The sequence below is a fragment of the Rhinatrema bivittatum genome, chromosome 9 (genome assembly GCF_901001135.1).
Source record: "Rhinatrema bivittatum chromosome 9, aRhiBiv1.1, whole genome shotgun sequence".
Taxonomy (NCBI): domain Eukaryota; kingdom Metazoa; phylum Chordata; class Amphibia; order Gymnophiona; family Rhinatrematidae; genus Rhinatrema; species Rhinatrema bivittatum.
The window spans coordinates 96798816-96820312 of record NC_042623.1 but is presented as its reverse complement, the minus strand read 5'-3'; the positions used below and the strand labels follow the sequence as shown (position 1 = coordinate 96820312).

At 42.7% G+C, this 21497-nt stretch overlaps 1 protein-coding gene across 3 annotated transcripts in view; it reads right to left on the bottom strand.

The window, feature by feature from the left end:
- BMT2 (base methyltransferase of 25S rRNA 2 homolog) overlaps nt 1-18584 on the bottom strand; it is a 168207-nt gene extending 149623 nt beyond the window's left edge. The window contains exons 1-3 of one of the 3 annotated variants that reach the window (XM_029616370.1): nt 18524-18584; nt 17860-18290; nt 17424-17695 (exon numbers count right to left, since the gene is read on the bottom strand). In XM_029616370.1, coding sequence (XP_029472230.1) covers nt 17424-17526 — 103 coding nt within the window. In that variant the 5' untranslated portion in view covers nt 17527-17695; nt 17860-18290; nt 18524-18584. Of the gene's footprint in view, nt 1-17423; nt 17696-17859; nt 18325-18523 lie in introns of those variants that run through there. The other 2 variants (XM_029616372.1, XM_029616371.1) reach the window with 2 other exon arrangements.
- Nucleotides 18585-21497: the final 2913 nt, after the last annotated feature.

The window sequence follows — 21497 nt, the reverse complement described above, 5'->3', positions numbered from 1 at the left end:
AAAGTCCTGTTGGCCACCAGAACCTGCGGGCTCAACCTAAGGGGGGAGGTGGCTGGCCAGGCAAAAGACCTTGCCCTGCCCTACTATGAAGCCCTGTGCTGCTCCTGTTGTGGGAATTCCTTTATCCAGCCAGCAGAACCCTGACAGAAGGAGGTCATCATACAAGTCCCACAGGAGTGGGTATAGGACCCCTTGCAAGTCAAGTGAAAATGTTTCTAATTCTGATGTAACATCGAGTATTAGTTCTCCAGAATCAACTTCTGAAAAACACTTCCTACCTCTGCTCTGTAAGGAATGCCAGTGTTGGAACCCATCTCATCTTTTGGAATGTATCCACTGTCATTTCCCTAATTTTGACCTGGGGGAGTGTATGGAATGCCTGTTTGTGAACACTGTATCTGACTATCTGTAGATACTTGTTTCAGTTGTGCTGTACATAAGACAGATCCCAAGCTATGAATCCTAGTTCCCAACATGCTTGCACAGGAGGCCTCAGCCCCAGAAACACTTCCAACCTGCCCTGCTTAATGGAAACACAGAAGATGCCCAAGTAGAAACCCACTGCCATTCCTGGAGTGTCTCTGGTGTGGTTCCCTCAATCCTGCCTGGTGGGAATGTAAGAGGTACAGTTGTGAGTGCCCCCCTTCTGAACAAGCCTGTTTGCTTTGTCTTGTACCTAAACCAGATTCCAAGCCACAGACCTCAGTTCCAGCACTGCAGACCTCTAAAAAAAGATAGATCTGAAATCCACATGCTACTTGTTTCTACTAGAAGCAGTTTGAAAGACAAGTCAGCTAAGTCTGTCTGCACACTAGCTCTTGCTAAATCTGATTCACAGACATCCCCAATTCATTCTGAACCCAAACTACTCCAGCAGACACCTGAGAAGCACCGTGATCAAATACAAAAAAAAAAAAAAAGGTACATTCCATGTTAAATAACTCTTGTAACTCTGTCCCCCCTATAATCAGTCTGAATCCCATGCCTGCCAAATCTGTTTTCACATCAGTTTCTTGTAAGCCTGCACTTATTCCAGCCCCAGCCAAGCCTAAAATCAGTACCTGAAGAACCAGTGCTGCTGTTGCTTCTGTGTCTCTGTCCCAATTTGCAGAGCCCAGTCCAGCCTTGAAGCTTTCCAAATTAGTCAGCTGTTTTCAGGTCAGTGCCTAGGAATCCTACCTGCCCAGGTAGTTTCTGTTCAGCTGCTTAAGGAAAGTGTATTGGCACTGATCAACCTAAGTCTGTCCCAACATCAAAAAAGGTAGCCTTTTGGGGTAACTCTGCTCTAATTAATTGTGTGTTTTTGTCTCCTGATTCTCTTATCATGCTTCTATACTTTTCTCCTATCCAGCAAAATTGATTGCTAACCCTGAGGCTAAGTACAAGACAGACCCTGCCATTGCAGTGGCCAAAAGGAATCCAGTATCAGATTCCAGAGAAATCTGCACCTGAGAAGGCCTTGCTATTGCAAACCCAAAGCCTGCCTCCGTCTTTCGAGAGAAAATCTAACTATGCCCCAAGTCTTAGGGCAAAGGCCACTCCATCAAATCTGGTTCGGGCTGTTCAAGAGATTCTGGTACAGGATGCTACCGCAGCACGTCCTCCGACCTTAGGTGGATTCAGTAATCCATTCTGGGAATCCAGTCCCAGCTGCCATCACCACACATCTAAAGATCCTGGCCAACTGTTAATACAGCACACCCACATGATCCTGTCCTAGATGCTGCCACAGTACATTCAGAGGCTTTGAACCAGGCTGCTCCTGCAGTCCCTTCCACAAATCTGGTCCAGGCTGTGGCCACTGAACCTCTAAAGACTCTGGCCAAGGTTGTTTCTATAGTACTTCCACAGGATCCAGTCCAGGATGCTACCCTCGGCACATTCAGAGACCCTGATCCAGTATGTCCCCCTTCTGAGAATCCAGTCCAGGATGTTACCCCAGCACCTCTGGAGACACTAAGACAATTTCTACAGCACTTCCATAGGATCCAGTACAAGAAGCTGTCACAGCATATTCTAGGACTCATCCAGGCCACCCAGGCTGCCACAGTATATCTAACGACTCCGGCCCACGCCTTGTCAGAAGCTCCTCTTGGAATCTCCGTTCAGACCTTCCCTCCAGATTCTGCCCATGGATTCTAAGGCTTGGTTTGCAGAGAATTTGATTGCTTCAGTCTAGTCAATGAGGGACTTTGCAATGCCTTTGATGCCACAAGCTTCTCCTGCTATGCCTGTGCAGCCAGATAGGCCACTTCATGTAGTATCTCTAATACAAGCTGTGCAGGTTCCTGCCACAACTCTGTACAAGGCTGACCCAGTTTGCTCTATCATGTCTCTGCTCCAGGTGCACTCTAACCCTGCACCTCTGCTCTGGGAGCACTCTGCTTCAGATGAGTTCCAAGCAGTCTCAGAGCCTGCTAACCCAAACTAAGACTTTGTTTCGGGCTACACCCGCAAGTCCCATGAAAAAGACCATATCTGTCAGGTCTTCAAGGTAACCAGCATCTGCTATTTCTCCACAGTGCGCCGAGTCTATCCTTGCCATGACCTTGTTTCAGAGCAAACCAGCCACATCACTCAACAGCCACTCTAATCCAGTTGCTCCAGTCCTAGCTCCACCGGTAGCCTAAGTTGCATTTGCAGCACCAAAGCTTTCCTCTCTGGCGATACCTGCTACTGCTCAGCTATGACTTCAAGGAACTTGGTAGTCTGTCATTGCTGTTCCATTCTCTAAGCCACTTACCCAGGGCTATATGCTGCTCTATGTGGCATTGGCAGCTTTCCAGCCTCTGCTGTTGCCTGCAACCATGGCACTCAAATTCTTGTCCCAGAGAGTGCATGCAATCTCCAAACCAAGATCTATACCTACAATGACTTCAAGGAAAAATCAGTGCCTTATGCTATTACTCCTCGAGTCTCTGCTCTTGCTGTGAAGAACTCTAAGCCCACGGTACAAGGCCATACCCTGTGCCAGGCAGCATCTGCAGTTTCCCAGCTGCCATCATTGGCTGCACCTGTGACGTCCAAGTCCTTGTCCAAGATAGTATTGGCAGTGTCTAAGATCCTGCTTCCAATGGATTTCATCCCAGAGACTGACACTTGGTTTCAGCCTTGCTCCTTCCCTAAGACAATTCTTCCTGGCGGGACCTGAGAGGAGAGTCTTAAAAAAGCAGGGGGGGGGGGGGGGGGGGTTTACTGTAATGAACATGGCTGCTAGGCAGCCCTCTGCTAGCAGAGGACCTCACTAAGCCATGATGGCTCTAGCCACCTCCTTGAAGGCTCCATGAATCAGCAAAGCCAGCCTTATTTAACCCCGCCTCTCCCACAATTCAGGACCTCATCACAGAGTCACCTCGGCTCCTTGCTTTGGTCCACCTTGCCTTGTTACTGAGTGGTCTTTTTGTCTAGTGTTGCCTTGTCCTGTGGCCTGTTTAGGCCTCCTTGCATGTACCATGTTTGGCATTGATTCCTGTTGGCCTGTGTTTGTGTTTACCTTATCCTGTTTGGCCCAGTGGCTTAGCTCTTCTGTATGTTCCTTGTCCTGCATCTGGTCCCGGTCCTGCTCTGTCCTATCCTATGTCTACTGGTTCCCCTGTCTGGTCCCTATCTTATCTAGGCCACCCTAGTCTGTCTGAATCCTGCTCTGCACCCCTGTTTTAAACTTGCTCCCATCTGTGGGGGTTTACCCTTTTCCTGGCCAAGTCTGTTGCCCTGTTCTGGTCTTTGGTCCCTGGCTCCTGCTTTACCTCCCAGTCAGTCTCCCTCTGAATGATCTCCTGCTGCTGACCCGGACTGACTCCTGCGCTTGACTTGCTGCTCTGACCTTGCCTCGCCATGTACCGCAAGAACATAAGAAATTGCCATACTGGATCAAACAGAGGGTCCTCAAACCCAGCATTCTGTCCCCAAGAGTGGCAAATCCAGGATACAAGTTTGTACCAAACTTAGATTATAAGCCCTCTGGGGATAGGGAAATACCTATAGTACCTGAATGTAATCCGCTTTGAAGTGCTGAAAAAAAAAAAAAAAAGTAATATAAAAAATAAATACAAGTAACTTGCAAAAACCCAAACAGTAAATAGATCCAATGCTACTAATGCCAGCAATAGCAGTGACTATTCCCTAAGTCAATTTGTTTAATAACAATTTATGGGATTCTCCTTCAGGAACTTATCCAAACCTTTTTTAAACCCAGCTATGCTAAATATCTTAATCACATCCTCTGGCAATGAACTCCAGAGCTTAATTGTGGAGTGAGCGAAAAATAATTTTCTCTGATGTTTTAAATGTGCTAATTTCATGGAGTGCCCCTAGTCCTTGTATTATCTGAAAGAGAAAATAACACGCTCATTTATTCATTCTAGTCCTCTAATCCTGCTGGCCACCAGAACTTGTGGGCTCAACCCAAGGTGGTGGCTGGCCAGGCAGAAGACCTTGTCCTGCTCGGGGAATCCCCTTATCCAGTCAGCAAAACTGTGACAGGTTGTTCAGAGTAATTGCTTTATTCTGACACTTCTATTAACAACGCCGATTTTCTGTTTTTCTCCTTTACCACATTATCTGATTTTTATCAGTTGGACTAGAAATGTCCCAGATGATCACAGCTTCTATCAAGGTTGTGATCCAAGGGGTTTATCTGCCACAGTGAGTACACAGTTTCCAGTGGATGAGCTGTAATACTCTCTATATAATCCTTCTGACATCAGCACTTTACACTCAGTTACAACATGTGTAAATGTTTTCAGAGATCTCTTACAGAATCTGCATTTGCCTGTTTTACCATTTTTTTTCTATGCAGGCTGTGAACCATCTTGTCTGCTATTATTTTCAATTTGTTATTGAAGAATATGAATTAAGATCTTTTCTGTTAATGTCAAATAATGACGCTGCACTAGCAATCCTTTGAGGTATTCATTTACCAGTGACACATATGCATGCAGATATTCTATATTTTCTGCTCTGTTTTTCCAATAATATTGCTACATAGTGTATTGTATTTATTTCTGTGATATCAATAGTTGGTCCCTTTATGCAGGTTATGGCCTTGATCTTACTCTTTGCTTTGGGTGTCAAATTTAATGTTAAGGGGAAACCCAAGCAGGGACTTGAACCAGGATCAGTCGTCCTGAGATTAAGACCAGCTAGGAACCTGAAGCAAGGAGAAGCAGCAGAGAAAATGTTTTAGGTAGGCCCAAAGGCCACAACTCCAGGTATCAGGGATTGGCTGGGGCTCAGTCAAAGAATTGCAGAGGAACAGAAAGTTGATTGCAGCAACCTGAAGGCTGATTTGCCCTCTTGTTATCGGATTTACTACAACACTGAACTCTTGACTCTCCACACTTTGGTTCTAGACTGTCACTTTAATCTTATAGCTCTAGTCTTCCAGGTCCTTCCTGCAGCTCTACCGGTTCTAGCATGTACTAGTTCTGCCTGCTGATTCCAGGTCCTGGCCTGCAGCCATACTTTGGCTTGAGTTCCGTTCCAGTTCTTGTTACCTGCCAATTCCAAGATGCAGATTTCAGCCTACCTGAGTGAAACTATTGACTCCTAGGAGGTTTCTCAGCTTCTGCCTTGCCCAACCTGTGCGCCAATGCCCAGGGCTCGGCCTTGCCTGAACCCTGCAAGTTCTTAAAGTGTGGGACCTTGCCATTTAAACTTAGGTGGTCTTTCCCTTTTCTGAACCCCAGCATACATATCCGTCTCCACATAGGCCAGGAGCTTAACCGCCAGCTCCTCCATCTCCTGGTCTCTTTCCCGCCTTTCCTCTCTGCTTCATGATTTGCCTTACACTGCTCACATCCTCCCTGTGTTGCACCATTCGGTCACCAATATCTTAGGTGTTAACTTATCCAGTTTCTCTGACTGTCCCAGTACCTCTCTTCTCGTGCTCCTTGGCTGTTCCCTTACATCTATTCATTTGCTTCTCTCCAAATTTCTCATTTTGCATCAGCCCTCAATTGTTTAAAAAAAAAAAAAAGTTATCACTTACATATTTCTTTGCTTTGATTTTTCCACTTGGAGATCTTCACGTCACATCAGTTGCTTTTTGCAGTTTCTCTTGTTTATATTCTTTCTTCCAGTTTGGTAGCCTAGTGGTTAGAGAAGTGGGCTACGAACCAGAGTTCAAATCTTGCTGCCACTTCTTGTGGAAGTCACTTTACTCTCCTTTGCCTCAGGTACAAAGTTAGACTGTGAGCCCTCTGGGGACAGGGAGATACCTACAGTGCCTGAGCATAGTCTGCTTTGAAGTGCCAAAAAGCTGAATATAACAAATCTAAATAAATAAAAAACCCTACTGATTAAAATATAGGGTTTTGGCATACAAATAGCAGTTCATTATCTTATTTTTCTCTTCAGGAGGTCCACATAACTATCTTGTCCTCTTTATATATTAAAAAAAAAAAAAAAAAAAAAAAAAAAATTAGCTTCTTTGGTGTTTCTCCTACTGTGGTGGATGTATGAACAGGTTTACCATAGCCTATATCTGCACCAGAGGTTTTACAGTATCTTCATCTGAAGGGTTTGCACTATCACGTCCACCATCATTAGCCCTAGTGCTGGGCATCTTCTCATCTTAGGTGAAGTGTGTCAGGTATACATTTTTCTTTTTCCTTCCTTTCATATATTTCAGTTGTAGTGGTCACCTTGCCGAAATATTATACAACGAAGTAACCATGAGAAGGGATTCGGCAAGACGTAGTGAAAAAACAAACTCTCTCCCACTCTTGTAAATGCACAGCGATTTTTAATTGCCAACATTGCCACAGACCCTGTCACAGTGAGAGGCTGCCTTCTTGCCTCAAACGAATTATTTCATACTGGGTTGTTCTGTTTGACAATGCATGAAGAAAGAGTGCATCATATTTTTAAACGTAGTTCCTGGAACACTGTCAGAGTTGTCAAAATGGAAACCTGAAAAATCGCTGACAACTGCAGGAAGGATTGTCACAGTCAGCCAAGTCAGTTGCTGAATGTTTCCAGACTGCATACCTTTCCTGCTGCTCCATTGTATAGCTGTAAACATGAGTCACTGCAGCAGGTTTTGAAACTTTTGTTTCATTACAAATAAAGAAGAATCAAAACACACTGTGAGAATGGTCCTCATGTTTTAAGGACTGGTCTAATATTTTTATCTTTAAATTTCTTCATCGCCTATACACTAGGCAATGTACAAAAAAGAGAGACCAAAACATACATAAATTCTTGTGCATATACAGAACATAGGCATAACAAAACACCAATTAAGGACACAAGATCAAATATCCAAAACATTGTATCGACTAATAAAATCTTGAGGAATAGTCTATAGTTTTGCAGTTAACATTTCATGGTAAAAAAAACACAAGGTTGTGCATTTGGTTTGCAAAAAGATAAGAGAAAACAGTAGAATATAGGGGATGAAATTCTGAAGGGCAAAAACAAGAGATCTGGAGAGAGAGAGAGAGAGATCTGGAGAGAGAGAGAGAGAGAGAGAGAGAGAGAGAGAGAGAGAGAGAGAGAGAGAGAGAGAGAGAGAGAGAGAGAGAGACCTTTCTATAGCCAGACCAAAACTCTGGAATTCTCTTCCACTTGAGCTAAGGCTAGAAGAGAATATCCAGTCTTTTAAGAAACAACTAAAAACATGGCTGTTTGTACAGGCCTTCAACAGCACAGTAAGATTCCTTTTAGTGACTTCCCCTGTGACATGTAAATATGTATAATATCTATTTCAACCCTATTTTTTAGTTTGATTTTGAGTGAATTCTATGTATTTTGTTATTTTAGAATGATTAGGATATAATTTTACATATTTTTACTATTTATAGGGTTATCTTATTTTAGTATTATTTTATTGCTATTTTAGTTGTTATTTTATTTCTACTTGAATGATTTTAGGATATGTTGTTAAAGACTGTCCCATTAAATTATGTAAACTGACATGAGGTGTATACAATGTGTTTCGGTATATAAAAATGCCTAGATAAATAAATATCTGATGATCTTAAAAGGTGGCCATACAGGTTGATAAGGCAGCAGCAAAGCCAGAAGGATGCTGGAAAAGGAATAACCAGCAAGAAAAGGAAGATAATGCCTTTGTCCAAAATCTGAGACCTTATTTAGAAAACTGTATACAATTCTGGAGACCACATCTTAAAAGATATGAATCAGATGGAGTTGGTCCAAAGGGTAGCTATAAAAAGTCAGTCTTCACCATAAAGCATATGGGGACAGACTTAAAATTCTAAACATGCATATTCTGGAGTCTTTCAGATACCTCCAAGGAAGAAATGCACAGGAGGCAAGTTTTTCAATGGAAAAGAAGCTTTAGAGTGAGGGTGAAAGTGGGAAGATTCAGGAGTAACCTAAAGAAATCTCTATTCACAGAGAGAGTTGTGGATGCATGCAGCAGCCTCCCCAGTGGAGGTGCTGACAAATAACAGTATCGGAATTTAAGGAAGCATATGGAACAAGTACAGAGGATAGCAGGGGAAGGGGGATGGTAAAGCTGAGCAGGAAGCGAGGATGTGTAGATTAGAGGGGCCTTATGGTCTTTACTTGCTACATATTCTATATTTCTATAATAAAAAGTTGTTAGTAACAAATGCCAGGGAGCTAAAGAAAACAAAGCCTACCCTTAAGTTTTCAGTTTTACATTTTAACAGCCTAGACAGTCCCTTTAAATTTAATCAGCCTTCCTTTGTACTCCAGTTTATTCAACCGGAAGAGAAACTAGAGTATCATGTCCTCCTTTTCTCAGTTGGGATCCAAGTTCAGGGACTGGGCTATGAGCTGAAGACGGTCCCTTCTTGACCGAGTACCTGTGCAATATGGAGGGTTAACATCCTGCTACCCAAGTCCATTGGGGAGATTCTGATATAGCAGCCATAAGCAGGAGGCTTAAACCTCCTGTAAAACAACCTTTTTACTCAATCTGTAATGATCCTGCACAGTAACAATTATGGGTTAATTGATTTAATCATAAGCTGCTATAAGTCCCTAGGGTGATAGTGACCAATGTTGAAATGTCTGTTTTCTTTTTTTAGCGGGCACTTTTAGATTGTGTGTTGGAGCTAAGAGCAGAAAAGAAAAATATTTGTTTACGGAAAGTTATAGGGATTATTCTTCCAGTGGACCTCCTTGTGGCAAGGAACTGCCTTTTGACAAAGGATATGCAAATAGATTTGCCACCAAAGCAAACCCGGCCTGATTCACCTCTGGAAATCCCACAGATTTGTTTCAGTTCATAGCGAAAATTTCTATTGCAGCCAGTGGTGAAACGCATCAAAGAGCTCATGAAAATCTGCTGATTTTGCAAATGGGTGGATTTTCTGCAAATCTCTATTTTCAGAGAAAAGTTGCTTCGTGTCTAAACCTGTAACTTGTGGATTAACTTGCAAAATTATTTGCAGTTTGTGCAAACTTGCTTTTGGGAGGGTTGGTTGGTGAAGGCACAGACTCGCTAATGCCTGATGAAGGAGGTGGATCAGAAGGTCGGAGGACAGAGCTAGCCTAGTGGTTCAGCAGCAGTGCTGCGCACTTCCATAGGGAAGGTTCTTGGATCAAGCCTTCTGCACCCCCTGGAGTCGGCTAGAGGATGTTGCAGAGACAATGTTCACAGCTCCTAAGGGGGAGAAAGAGTCCTGGTCATCATTAAGGGCAATACCTGGTGGCTAGATTTATAGCCATTACACAGGGTTCCCGGCCTGAGTAGAACACATGGTGCCAGGATCCCAGAATTGATTCTGACTGGGCTGGATAGAAAGAAAAAAAAAAAAGGAGAGAAAGAAGGTACAGGGCCAAAAGGGAAGGGGTGGGGGGCAGGGAGAGTCTAAGAACTGATCTTGTTTCCACCTGCAGAAGGTTGCAGAATGCTTCAAAGGTTCAGCAGCTCCTGGACTTGACCAGCTGAACCAGGTATAAACACCAACATTCTGGGTTTTTAATGGGTTTAGCGATGTTGCAAAGCTTTTGTGTAATCCTGAAGGAGCAATTGTATTGGGCCACCCCCCAAGTCTCTAGCTGCCTGATTTTGACCTTTCAGACTGACTGAGTGCTGCCACGTTCAGAAAACCACTGACAGAAAAGAAGTTATCACCTATGCCAGTGGGATGTGGTTGTATGTACAGGCAGAAACTCTCGCAAGCCTTGACAATTGAGAAGCGGTGTGTAAGAGGGTGACTGTAGGAGAGCCTAGATACACAGCAGTGGCACTAGAGGGTGGAAGGCTATTGTACAAGGACCAAGAGAGGGACCTTGGGGTGATAGTGTCTAGCAATCTGAAGACGGCAAAGCAATGTGACAAGGCACTAGCTAAAGCCAGAAGAATGAAGAATGTAGGGCTGCAGAGAGAGAAATAACCAGTAAGGAAAAGGAGGTGATAATCCCCTTGTACAGGCCCTTGAGTACTGTATCTCAAAAAGGGAGAGAGGCAGGATGGAGGCGGTCCAGAGAAGGGCAAACAAAATGGTGGGGAGTCTCCATCAAATGACTTGAGGGGAGGCTGAAGGACCTAAATATGTATACCTTGGAGGAGAGGAGGTGCAGGTGAGATATGATACAAACCTTCGGATACCTGAAAGGTTTTAATGACACACAATCAAACCTTTTCCGTTGGAAAGAAATCAGTAGAAATAGCGGTCACAAAATGAAACTCCAGGAAGGATGAAACTCAGAACCAATGTCAGGAAATATTTCTTCACAGAGGGTGGTGAATGCTTGGAATGTCCTTCCGGAGGAGAAGACAAAAATTGTGAAAGAATTCAAATGGGCATGGGATAAACACTGTGGATCCCTAAAGGCTAGAGGATGGAAATGGGAAAAAAAAAAAAAAAAAAAGTTCATGGGGGGTAACTTGCTGGTGCAGCAGTTACTACACTCAACCAATAAGCCTTCATACTGTCAATGCTACTCCATCATTGCTCTCTGCTTCAACGACAGTGGGGAAAAGAGGAACTGGATTCAGACAGCCACCAACAAGGGCCCAAACTTTTATGGTCTGGGAAACTAAGTATAGGGGTAACATGCACAGCGCAGCAGACACTATCATAAGCTTGTTGGGCAGACTGGATGGACCACAGGGCCCTTTTCTGCCATCATTTCTATGTTTAGCAACCTCAGTGGAAAGGGCATAGAGTGAGGAATGGGATCTTCGGTTTCCTTACTAAGTGGAGTGTACTATCCATCTGGGGAGATTCAGAGAGATTTAGTGAAGAAAGTTTGGGGTTTTGACTCCCCTATGTGGAAGCAGCAGATAGTGTGCTCTAGCAGTATATAATCCATTGCCACCATCTTGGGGTGGATTGTTGATTTGGATTTTTGGTTAATCTTTCAAAAGATAGGATGACCCTGCCTCCTGCTAATTACTTTTGTTAACTTGACGAGTCTCTTATTTACCCTTCTTGGGTCAATCTGTCATTTTGACCCATTTTTGCTTGTGTTCTTGTGATCCACTTTTGGAAACCTTTTCTGTAAGAGCCTTGAAACTCATTCACAGATGATTTGGGGAGTCCCTGTGTAAGGTTAGACTAAGAGGTAGGGGAGACCTGCTACTCTCCATCTCACTTCCATTGGATAGATCAGTCAGTGACCTAATGCAGAGGAGTTTCAATTTGAAGTGGTTTCTTCTTCAGTAAATTATCCTTTCACTTTGGGAGATAGGAAGGATGAAAAAAAACAAAACAAAAACAAAACAAAACAAAAAACTACTTACTTATCTTACTTGTCTTTTCCCTTTTTAGTCAAGAGTTTTTTGTTCCTTTTGGGACAGAGTGGTACCTGGGAACCAGTTTTCAATCATTGGGAAGAAGAGGTATCTTTCATTTAGGAAGTGTTAGGATTTCTCCTGCTATGCAGCCTTATCCTACCTTCATGATGCCTCCCCACCAGCAGAGGTCCTCAGTATGCTTCATCAATAGTCTTGCCAAATTATGTAAACCCGTTTTGCCATAGTAGCCTTGTATTCTCAAGAATTCATTTCTGGCTTTGTGACCTGAACCTGTTCTTGCCTTGTGGTCTACGGGCCTTCTGCTTTGACTTGAGGCCTTTGGGCCTGTTCTAAACCATGCTGCTTTCGGGCTTCTGTGTTCTTTGTTTGGCATTTCCCCTTGTCTGAGTTCTGCCCTAGTCTTCCATGTCGGTCTTGTCCTATCTTTTCCTGTATCCTGCCCAGTCCTACTTGTAACAGAGTCTGGTCGTTGCCTTGTCTCGTCCAGTTCCAGGTTCTGTCCAGAATCAAGCCTTGTCATCTGCCAAGCCCTGTCTGCCTTGTCGCCAGCCTGTCCTCATCCAAGCCTTGCCTGTGTGGACTCACCACTATGATGTACTTTCACCGCAGAGACCTACTGGCCCCCAGAATCCAAGGGCTTAATCTGCGGGGGAGGGGGTTGGCTAGTTGGAAGACTGGCCCTTGTCTTGCAGTCCCATGCCACTTCCCAGGTGGGTTGCCCGGACTCTGGGGCCCATAACAGGCAGAGCATGAGGAGCAGAAATTTCATCTGAGAGAAAGGAATTCCCCTCCATTGCGAGTTGATGAGTTAAAGGTACTGTTCAAGAGTTTTCTGCTGACCCAAATGTCCTATATTTTGGAGTATATATTATCCACAATACATAACCTGATACACAACGTTAACAGTCCATGGTTACTTGCAATTCTTCATTTTTATATTCTTTCACACAAGCTGTGATCAAAAAAAAAAAATCGATTTCTGCTAGAATTGCCTTCTCCAAGACTCACCAGATCGGTAGTAACTCATGAACACACCTTCTCTATTGCTAGCCCTATTATATGGAATTCCATCCTGCCCCACCTAAGATCCACGTCTAGTGTTAAGGATTTAAAAAAAAAAAAAAAAGCCCTGAAACACCATCTGTTCAGTCAGGCATATAAAGATCTCCACAAGCCTTAAATCCTTACTCAGGCCACTTTAGTGCTTTCCAGTCCATTGTTTAAGGCCTCTATTTTTGAGATTAGGCCTTTTACTACCTAGGCTATGTACAGTTTTCTATATCTTTTTTTTTTTTTTCAAGAAACCAAAAAAAAAAAGGGCTACGTAGAAAGTGCAGAGAAGGGCAAACAAAATAAGTGGCATGGAACAGCTGCCCTATGAGGAAAGGCTAAAGAAGTTAGGGCTGTTCAGTTTGGAGAAAAGACGACTGGGGGGGGGGGGGGGGAAGATATGATAGAAGTCTACAAAATCATGAAAGGACTTGAACAAGTTAATGTAAATTGGTTATTTACTCTTTCAGGCAATAGAAGGACTAGGGGGCACTCATGAAGTTAGCAAGTAGCTCATTTAAAACAAACTGAAAAAACTTCTTTCACTCAGCGCATAGTTAAGATCTGGAATTCAATGCCAGAGGATGTGGTTACAGCAGTTAATGTAACTGGGTTTAGAAAAGGTTTGGATAAGTTCCTAGAGGAAAAATCCATAAACTGCTATTAATTGATAAGCAAAAGTAGCTTGAAGTTTATTTAATGTTTGGGTACTTGCGACTTGGATTGGCCACTGTTGGAAAGAGGATGCTGGGCTTGATGGACCCTTGGTCTGACCCAATATGGCAATTCTTAGATTCTTATCAAATGCAAAGTGTCTTGAAGCAATGCTACCCCCCACACAGGGAGCCCTGAATCACTCAGAAGTTAAGCTATCCATGGATAATTTGTTTGCAAATAGGGTTTCCTTAGCCAGCTGCCTGTCTGGTATTCCCCCAGCCAGGTACTATCTAGGTCTAACCCTGCTTAGCCAGGTACTCAGGGAGCACAACAAAAACGCTGATCCAAATGCTCCCCAGGAAAGGGGAGTTATAGATTATCACTATGGAACTTGATGTACAGCTGCAGGCAGAGCTGGATTTATATATCAAGTGCCCATAGGCAGTCGGGGGGTGGGGGATATGACTTCTACCCCCACCCCAAAGTCATCTCTCTGGTCCTGTCCCCCCCCCGAACCACAGCAGCACCCAGTTCCAACAATGGCAGCAATACAACTCTAAAAACAAAATCCAGTGCAGGGCCTCTTGCTGCTGGTTACACTCTCTGGGCCCCTGTGGCACCCTGCCTCCTTCTCCTCCCACATTGGTTTCCTGTTGCTATAGAAACCCATGAGAGGGGTGGGGCTACCAAAGGGCCTTGCAAGCAGGACTGGCAGCAAGAAGCCCTGGGCTGGATTTTCGTTTTAGAATTGTATTGCTGCCACTGCTGGAGCGGGGCACCTCCGCAACTTGGAGGCAGGCCCGGATCAAAGCCTAGGAGCAATGGCATGACTCCAACGCCTAACCACATGTGACGCCGGAGGCAGTTGCCTATGCCTAAATCTGAGACTGGCTGCGGGGCAAGGAATGGGGGATAAACAATGGGTATTTTCAGCATCTACTACTACTTAGCATTTGTATAAAGCTACCAGACATATGCAGCGCTGTACAGACAGACACTCCATGCTAAACAGAGCTTACAATCTAATAAAACAAACATACAGGAATGAGACTTCTGGCACTTCATAAAGTAAGATAATGATTAAAAAAAAAAAAAGAAAGAAAGTTAAAGTCCTTTCTCCATTGTGTGTCTGAAGTGCAGAAGCCTATTTCAGCTGCAGCAGAATCTAATGGGATTATTTTTTTTTAATTCTATTTAGCAGATTTTGAAGAAGAGATGCTGTGTGGTGGATATATTTTCCAGCGACAGGAGTAGTATACGTGTGCACGAAGCTGCAAAATGTTTCTTTCAGTCCCTGTGGTGTGATTTATATATCTGGGCTATGGATAGAAAACAAAGTAGAATAACTATATAGCTTCACGTCAAAAGGACCAGGCTGCTCCAGTCCTGGTCTTACTCCCTAGCTGTGGTGGAGTTGTAGTCCTGTTTTTCTTAGGGAAGACAATGGGACAAATGGAATACATCTCCATTAATACAATGGAGTAAAACCAGAGTTGATGAGCCTGCTGTTTTTTGTATGAACACAATGGCCACTCAAAATATGAAAAGATAAGCAGCCTTGAACTTCTTTACAGGATAGGCAGCCAATTTTGGCTTCATGTCCTCTGCACCTACATCCATAGCTGGCCCCTGTTCCGGATGCACATGGTGTTATCTCAAGGAGGGGGGGAAAAAATGGAAGGACTGGATCCATAACTAAACCGGAATAATGAGGAGCGCGTGAAAAAAAATTAAAAGGATGTGCAATGGGTAATTTGTGCGTCCCTAACGCTCTGCATCGGGCACAAAGGAGACGTGGCTGTGCACCCACAACTCCTGGCCAGCGCTCCCTCCCCACCCCCGGCAGGGGTGTTCACAGATTGGTCCTTTTCACTGACACTTGTCATTGAAGGGACCAATCCCCTTTCAGGACAGCAGGGGTTCCAATTGGACCAGACCTTGGGGATGCTGCTTTCTGTGGTTCTCCCTATAAGAAATCAGAGAAAGCTGGAAAATAATTTTTTTTGTGGAGCACTTGAGCATGCCATGATTCTGCTTTCTGTGGTTCCTCCTACTTAGCATCGCCACAATACTAATAGGAGGAATCACAGAAAGCAGGATTTAAACATCCCCCCCCCCCCCATGAACCCAGCATGCTTTAATGCCAGCTCCCAGGCAGGTGCAAAATTTGCTGCGTTAAAAAAAAAGAGCACCTTGGCCGCGGGGCAATAGCTAATAGCCTCATCTACACAGAATTCACATGTGATGAGCACTATTAGCTATGCACTCAATTGGATTCATGTTTTGGATGCGGTAATCCCCGTATTGCATAGGGAGTTATTTTTAGCATGTCTCAAATTAGTGTCCAATAGAGTGTTGACCGATGCACTAGCCCGAGTGCACTATATTGCATCGTTCTGTAAAAAAATAAGTTTAAAATAAATAAAATAACCAATGGATATGGCCTAACGAGCCAACTAAATCTCTTAGTTACATATTTAACTAAAGTAAATAACACCTCTCAGACCTTATTTTTAAACTTAGTCTGCAATTTTGTTTATTTGCTTATCACCTCAAACTTCCATCTCTGTTAATTTTCACCTACGGCTGAATTTAGCAGAAATGAAACATGGGTAATTATATATCTCCATTCACAAACCCATACCAAACTGTTGAAGTCTTCAGTGTGCAAAGCATTGTTTATTATATGAAGATTGGTATTTATTAGTGCAGTTTTATTATTTGCACATTATACAATCTAAGGGGGTAAGTGGCTAGAAATATACAAAAAAACAAAAACAAAAAAAATCTTGGAAGATTTCTTCAACCTTCTGTTGATTATCTGGTTCTGTGCCCATACTAGGGGTTACAATAAATTATTTTTGCAATACTGTAAAACTATACAGGACTAAGAAATTCAATACATATTAAGATTAAATTTTACAATGAGGAACAGAGTATTGATTAGGGTCAAAGTTCATCTTTTGATGGATACAGTAGTTTATCAGATAATGCAGTACTGGATTTGAAAGCATCATTGATCGTATGCATAGCTTTCAGCCCTATGTTTCTGAAAAACAAAACAGTGATTTTGCTGGGTTGTTTTTTTTTTTATTGCGCTAGAATTTGATCTATTTTTATATGCAAGGAGGCAAGTAATTGAAGTTAGGAATCACATTTCGTAAAAGAATAGGATCTTGTTTCCTGCCAAAGTTAAAATTGTATTGAGAGTGAAGACCCTAAAACAATTAGTGTTTTTCAAGCTGGTTCTGGAGTATGCACTAGCCAGGTTGTTTACCAGGATAATCTTAGATTTCTCTCAAAACTGACTGAAAAAGCTGTATTGGTACAATTTAATGACTTTCTGCAAGCCAACAACTGTCTGAATCCACTCTAGTGTGGTTCCCATACTGTATTCAGCATGGAAACCGCTTTGGTATCTTTGGGAAATGGTTGGAGATTGTATGCTGACTCAGGGAAGCATTCCCTGCTGATTCTATTAGCTTTTTTGTCTTTCATACCAATAAACATGGAATTGTACTAGATTGACTCTAGGTCGGAGGCAGAAGGATCCAATGGTAAGACACAGAGTCCAGATAGTGGACAAGTTATCTGGCTAAAGTTTACCATTTAATGTATCCCATATACATCCTGCTGAATATAGTAGCCTAAAGCTATCTGGCTACATTTAGCCAGATAACTTTAACCCTAACCGGCCTTCATTTGAATATGGCTGGTTAGGCCTAAAATTATCTGGGCCATGTGTGGCTGAATAACTAGCTACTTCTCCAAATATTTTCAAAGACATGCGGTAACTAACACTCCTTGTTTAAAAAAAAAAAAAAAAAAGTCACGGGCCTCCCAGCCTGATTATCAACCACTAGCTGCCATGCCTCCCCCCCCCCCTTGAAATGTGTAAGATTAAGAGGTATCATCACCGCTAGCCCCAGCCCTCCCCCCAAAAAAAATATTACTTTAAATCTCACTATCTGCTCCCTTTCGCCAAATCCCTCCCCTCCCACCCACCCGGTACCTGAATCGTAGGCCCAATGTTTTGTAGATCGGGATCGCTGTGCAGTGCGATCCTGGCAGTTTCCAGTGTTACGCTGGTAACATCTATGCCTATTAGATGTCATTAGATTTTATGGTTTTGGACTGCAATGCTAGGCACTGGATTACTTGCAGATTTATTGTACTTTTGATTCGGATGCTGCATCTACTCAGCTGATTAATGAACATCTTACTGCCAGTTCTGGTTGGATGAGATCCAATAAATTATCACTCAGTGCTTCAAAAATAGATTCTCTGGAAGGGAAAACCAGCGTTAAATAGCTCAGATTTTCAGCTCAGATTAGATGGAACGTCTGTTTGTTACTTCTTAGGAGAAAAGTCTTATGTAGCCAGGGTAAAAACAGGGGCTAAGATTTAATTTAAGAAAGGAGGTCTAAAAGGAAAAAAAAAAAATTTACCTTGAGAAGCCTTTAAATTAGCAGGCACGATCCCAGGTGGAGAGAGCTGTTGCAGCCCATGGGTAGAAAAGCAATTTCTTTTTGTCCTTCCTCTTTTTCATGCACAAGCAACGTGAAGCTGTTGAGAAGAGAGCCGAGCGGAGGCAGCCAGCCGATGTCCGATCAGCTATGGAAGCTCTCTGCTCTGTTCGGTGCAGCTGATAAGGGGGCGGGTCCCCAGCGACGTCAGCTGCGATCAAGGCAGAAGCAGGGTTGCCGATGTTTACTTTCGCTTTGTAGCGGCAGCCCTGGAAATGCTGCTGCTGGTGCCGCTGCTGATGGAGGCAAATTTCAGCATCCACGAGTCCTGGGAAAGCCCCCAGACCATAAAGGAAGTGCAGGCCCGTACTCCCTGTGACCCGGATGCCGTCACTTCCCAGGCTGAAACGGAGCTAAAGTTAAAACAAACAAACAAACAAACAAACAAAATAAAAATAAAAAACAAGCAATTGAAAAAAACACTCGTTCCAAGGGGAAGGGCGGGGGACACAAAGGACGTTTCCACATAATTAATTAAGCCCTAGGTGGCCATCAAAGGACCCGATATAAAGGTGGCCCAAGAATACTTAAAAACACCAAATAAGCCAAATTAAGCATAGGGTACAAGTGAGGGGGTGGCAAGGACCTCTGTGCTTATCCCAGATGGCGTCAAAAAGAAGTTTAAAGAACCAGAAAGCCCATCATTGCAAAAGGAGTGCAAAAACACCTAAAATGGCTAGAACTAAATTATTTTAAATAAATAAATAAACTAATGCCAGCTGTGGTGATGGATGCCAGAGTAGTGCTTCCCAAACATTAAATGGCATTTGTTTATTTTGAGAATGAAAACTAAGAGAGAGAGACTTGTGAAATTTTGTCACTTTAAATAGACATAAAAGGGGTGTATATATGTATTGTATATATATATATAAAGGGAACCTTGTGCTTTATTTTAGAAAGGCCTAATTAACAATATCTGGGGTAAAATTATTTTAAAGTGCAAATAAATTGCTCTAAATGATTATTCCAGCTAGCCCAGTCCAGGATTTTATCTCAGCCAATTGGCCAGAGTAGGGCTCATGAACATGCTAGGGCTAGGGGCTGACTGAAAATATCAAACCCAAGCCATTGCAACTAGCATGTCTCATACTGTTCAAACCCATGAGAAGGCCAGCTTAACAACACCACCAAACATACAATGATGTGCCTCCCTCAAAACTATAGAAAATATTGTCCTCAACTATCAGTTTTTAAAAAATTATTTCTAGTCCTCTTCATCATACAACAATGATGGGAAAGTTTGATCAGGATTTAATGCTGCTTTGAAGCTACCTTAGGAACTATTTCCTACCATGATCTAAGCAAGAGCAGGGATTTTTCAGAACAGTAATTGCCTCAGTTATAGAACTGGGAGAGAACTACAGAAGTCTTTGAGGAGGGCAATAATACTGTGAGCCTCTCTTGTCACAGGGCCTGCCAAAAGCCTCTGAAAAGTTAAAAACACTTAAAGGGGGACTTGAAAAAGCAAGTACAGAGTGAATATGACTGAGTGAATGCTATTTTTAGTAAATGTTTTAAACCTCCTGACCAAAAAAGGTAAGGGATAGGGAGAGAAGCTAAATACAGAAAAAATATAAGCTGAAGATGCAGAAAAGTATTCAGCAAGTCAGATAAGGAAATTGCTGAGAGAGAGAGAGAAAGAGATTAACACTGATATCATTCCATATCAGAAAACAAGGAAGCTCTCATATATAAAAGAGGATTGAAATTCCCCAAAAGAAAGTCACTCTAAATCCCTGAATAACAGATTGTCTAAGTGTGGTTAGAGAGCCCATTTCCAGTGTAAAGCCATTAGAGTCTTTGGGAGAGGGAGGTATTAATAGTGCTTACTGCTGTGGAATGTGCTCTGAGACAAATAGTGAAAATAGATGATACACTGGAATAATCCCTGCAAAAGACCATCAGCACTAAATCTGTTACCCAAGGGGTGGTGTGCTTTCCCTAAAAAAGCAGAAATAAAGCAAGGGTACATAAATGTGAAAGTAAAATACCCCTTGAGAGTAAGTTTTCCACTCCTGAGAGGAAGATGGGTACAAGAATGCCATTACATGAAGGGTAGTAGCTCTGAAAAGCTCCAGCCTGAAGCAACTGATTCGGCTCAGAGCAAAGAAGTGGAACTTTCCAGCTGTCCCCCTAAAAAAATATATATTTCTTCACTTAAAAAATTTCTGAGAAATTGGGAATATATGCTTATCCTCTGTTTTTTGAAATGTGGCTAGCAATAAGTACAACAAGCCAACCAGACCATACTAAGGGCTACATACTAGCTTTCTTACGGATGATCTGCATGATAAGGTAGTCTGATTTCTCTCCCTATTATTTATGTAAAACTTAGTATAGCAGGTCTACAGTTCCAGTATCCAGGACAAATGCCTAGCTGATCGAGGATCCTGAGAAAGGACACTCTAGCACAGGGGTGCTCAAGCTGGTCCTTGGGGACCTTCTCCAGGCAGTCGGACTTTCAAGCTATCCCTAATGAATATACATAAGAAATATTTACATACGTAAGAAGTAGTGCATGTAAATAAATCACATGCATATTCATTAGAGATATCCTGAAAATCTGACTGGCTGAGGGGGGCCCAATGGACCAGTTTGAACACCCCTGCTCCAGCAACTCAAGTCCCTCCCCTAGCGCTGATAGCCAGCTGCAGTAAAAAGTTGAAGAGTTGAACCAGCACCCCCTAATAAACAGTTCCCACTACTGCAACTTAAAATAGCTAAGTGAGCACACAACAGACACACAAAGAGAGAAAAACATGCAAAACAGAGTCAAAGGACAGAAAAAGACACACCATCAACAGAGAGAGAGAGAGAAATAAAGGACAGACAGAAAGTACAAACAGGAGACACATAAGGAACATCTACACTTACCTGAGTGTTTGGTGAAGCAAAGTGAGAAACAGAAGCACCTGTAAAACAAAATGCAAACAAAACTTTAAATACTTGTCTGATAAAGTACTTCTTGCTGAGAAGCAGAACAGGTTCTGGGGTACAATTACCTGTGCATGTAAGATAAAGTTTGGTTATTTGCTGCCAGTTTGCATTTCAAATATTTCTTAATAAAACAGAATTTTAATAATAATTTAAGAGTAATTAATCCTTGTAATACCATCTGATTTATTTTAAACCTCTGCCTTCCTCCTCAACCCCAGAGGGATTGCTCAGCTGGGTTCTGGGCCCCCTTTTTTCTGTCCTGGTTAGATGACCCGAGAGGGAAGGAGGGTATACTTCTAAGTAGTCCCTTAGTGCAAAATATCTAGTGACCCCTACTCAAAACATACAGAAACCCTTAAATTGCCATACTCAGCCACTGAAAGCAGGAGGAACACTCCAAACAGGAGACATGTTAGACTTAGTTTACTTTTGGATTCTCAGCTCAATTTGGATGAACGTATTGCATGAATCAGTTGAAAAGTTTGGTTTAAGCTTCACCTAATACATCTTTTAAAACCTTTTCTTTCAAGCATGCCCCTGAAAATAGTACTTCATGCTTCCAAATTGACCTTAGTAGACTATTGCAATTCTTTATTTGTGGGACTGCTACAAAAAAAGTCTGC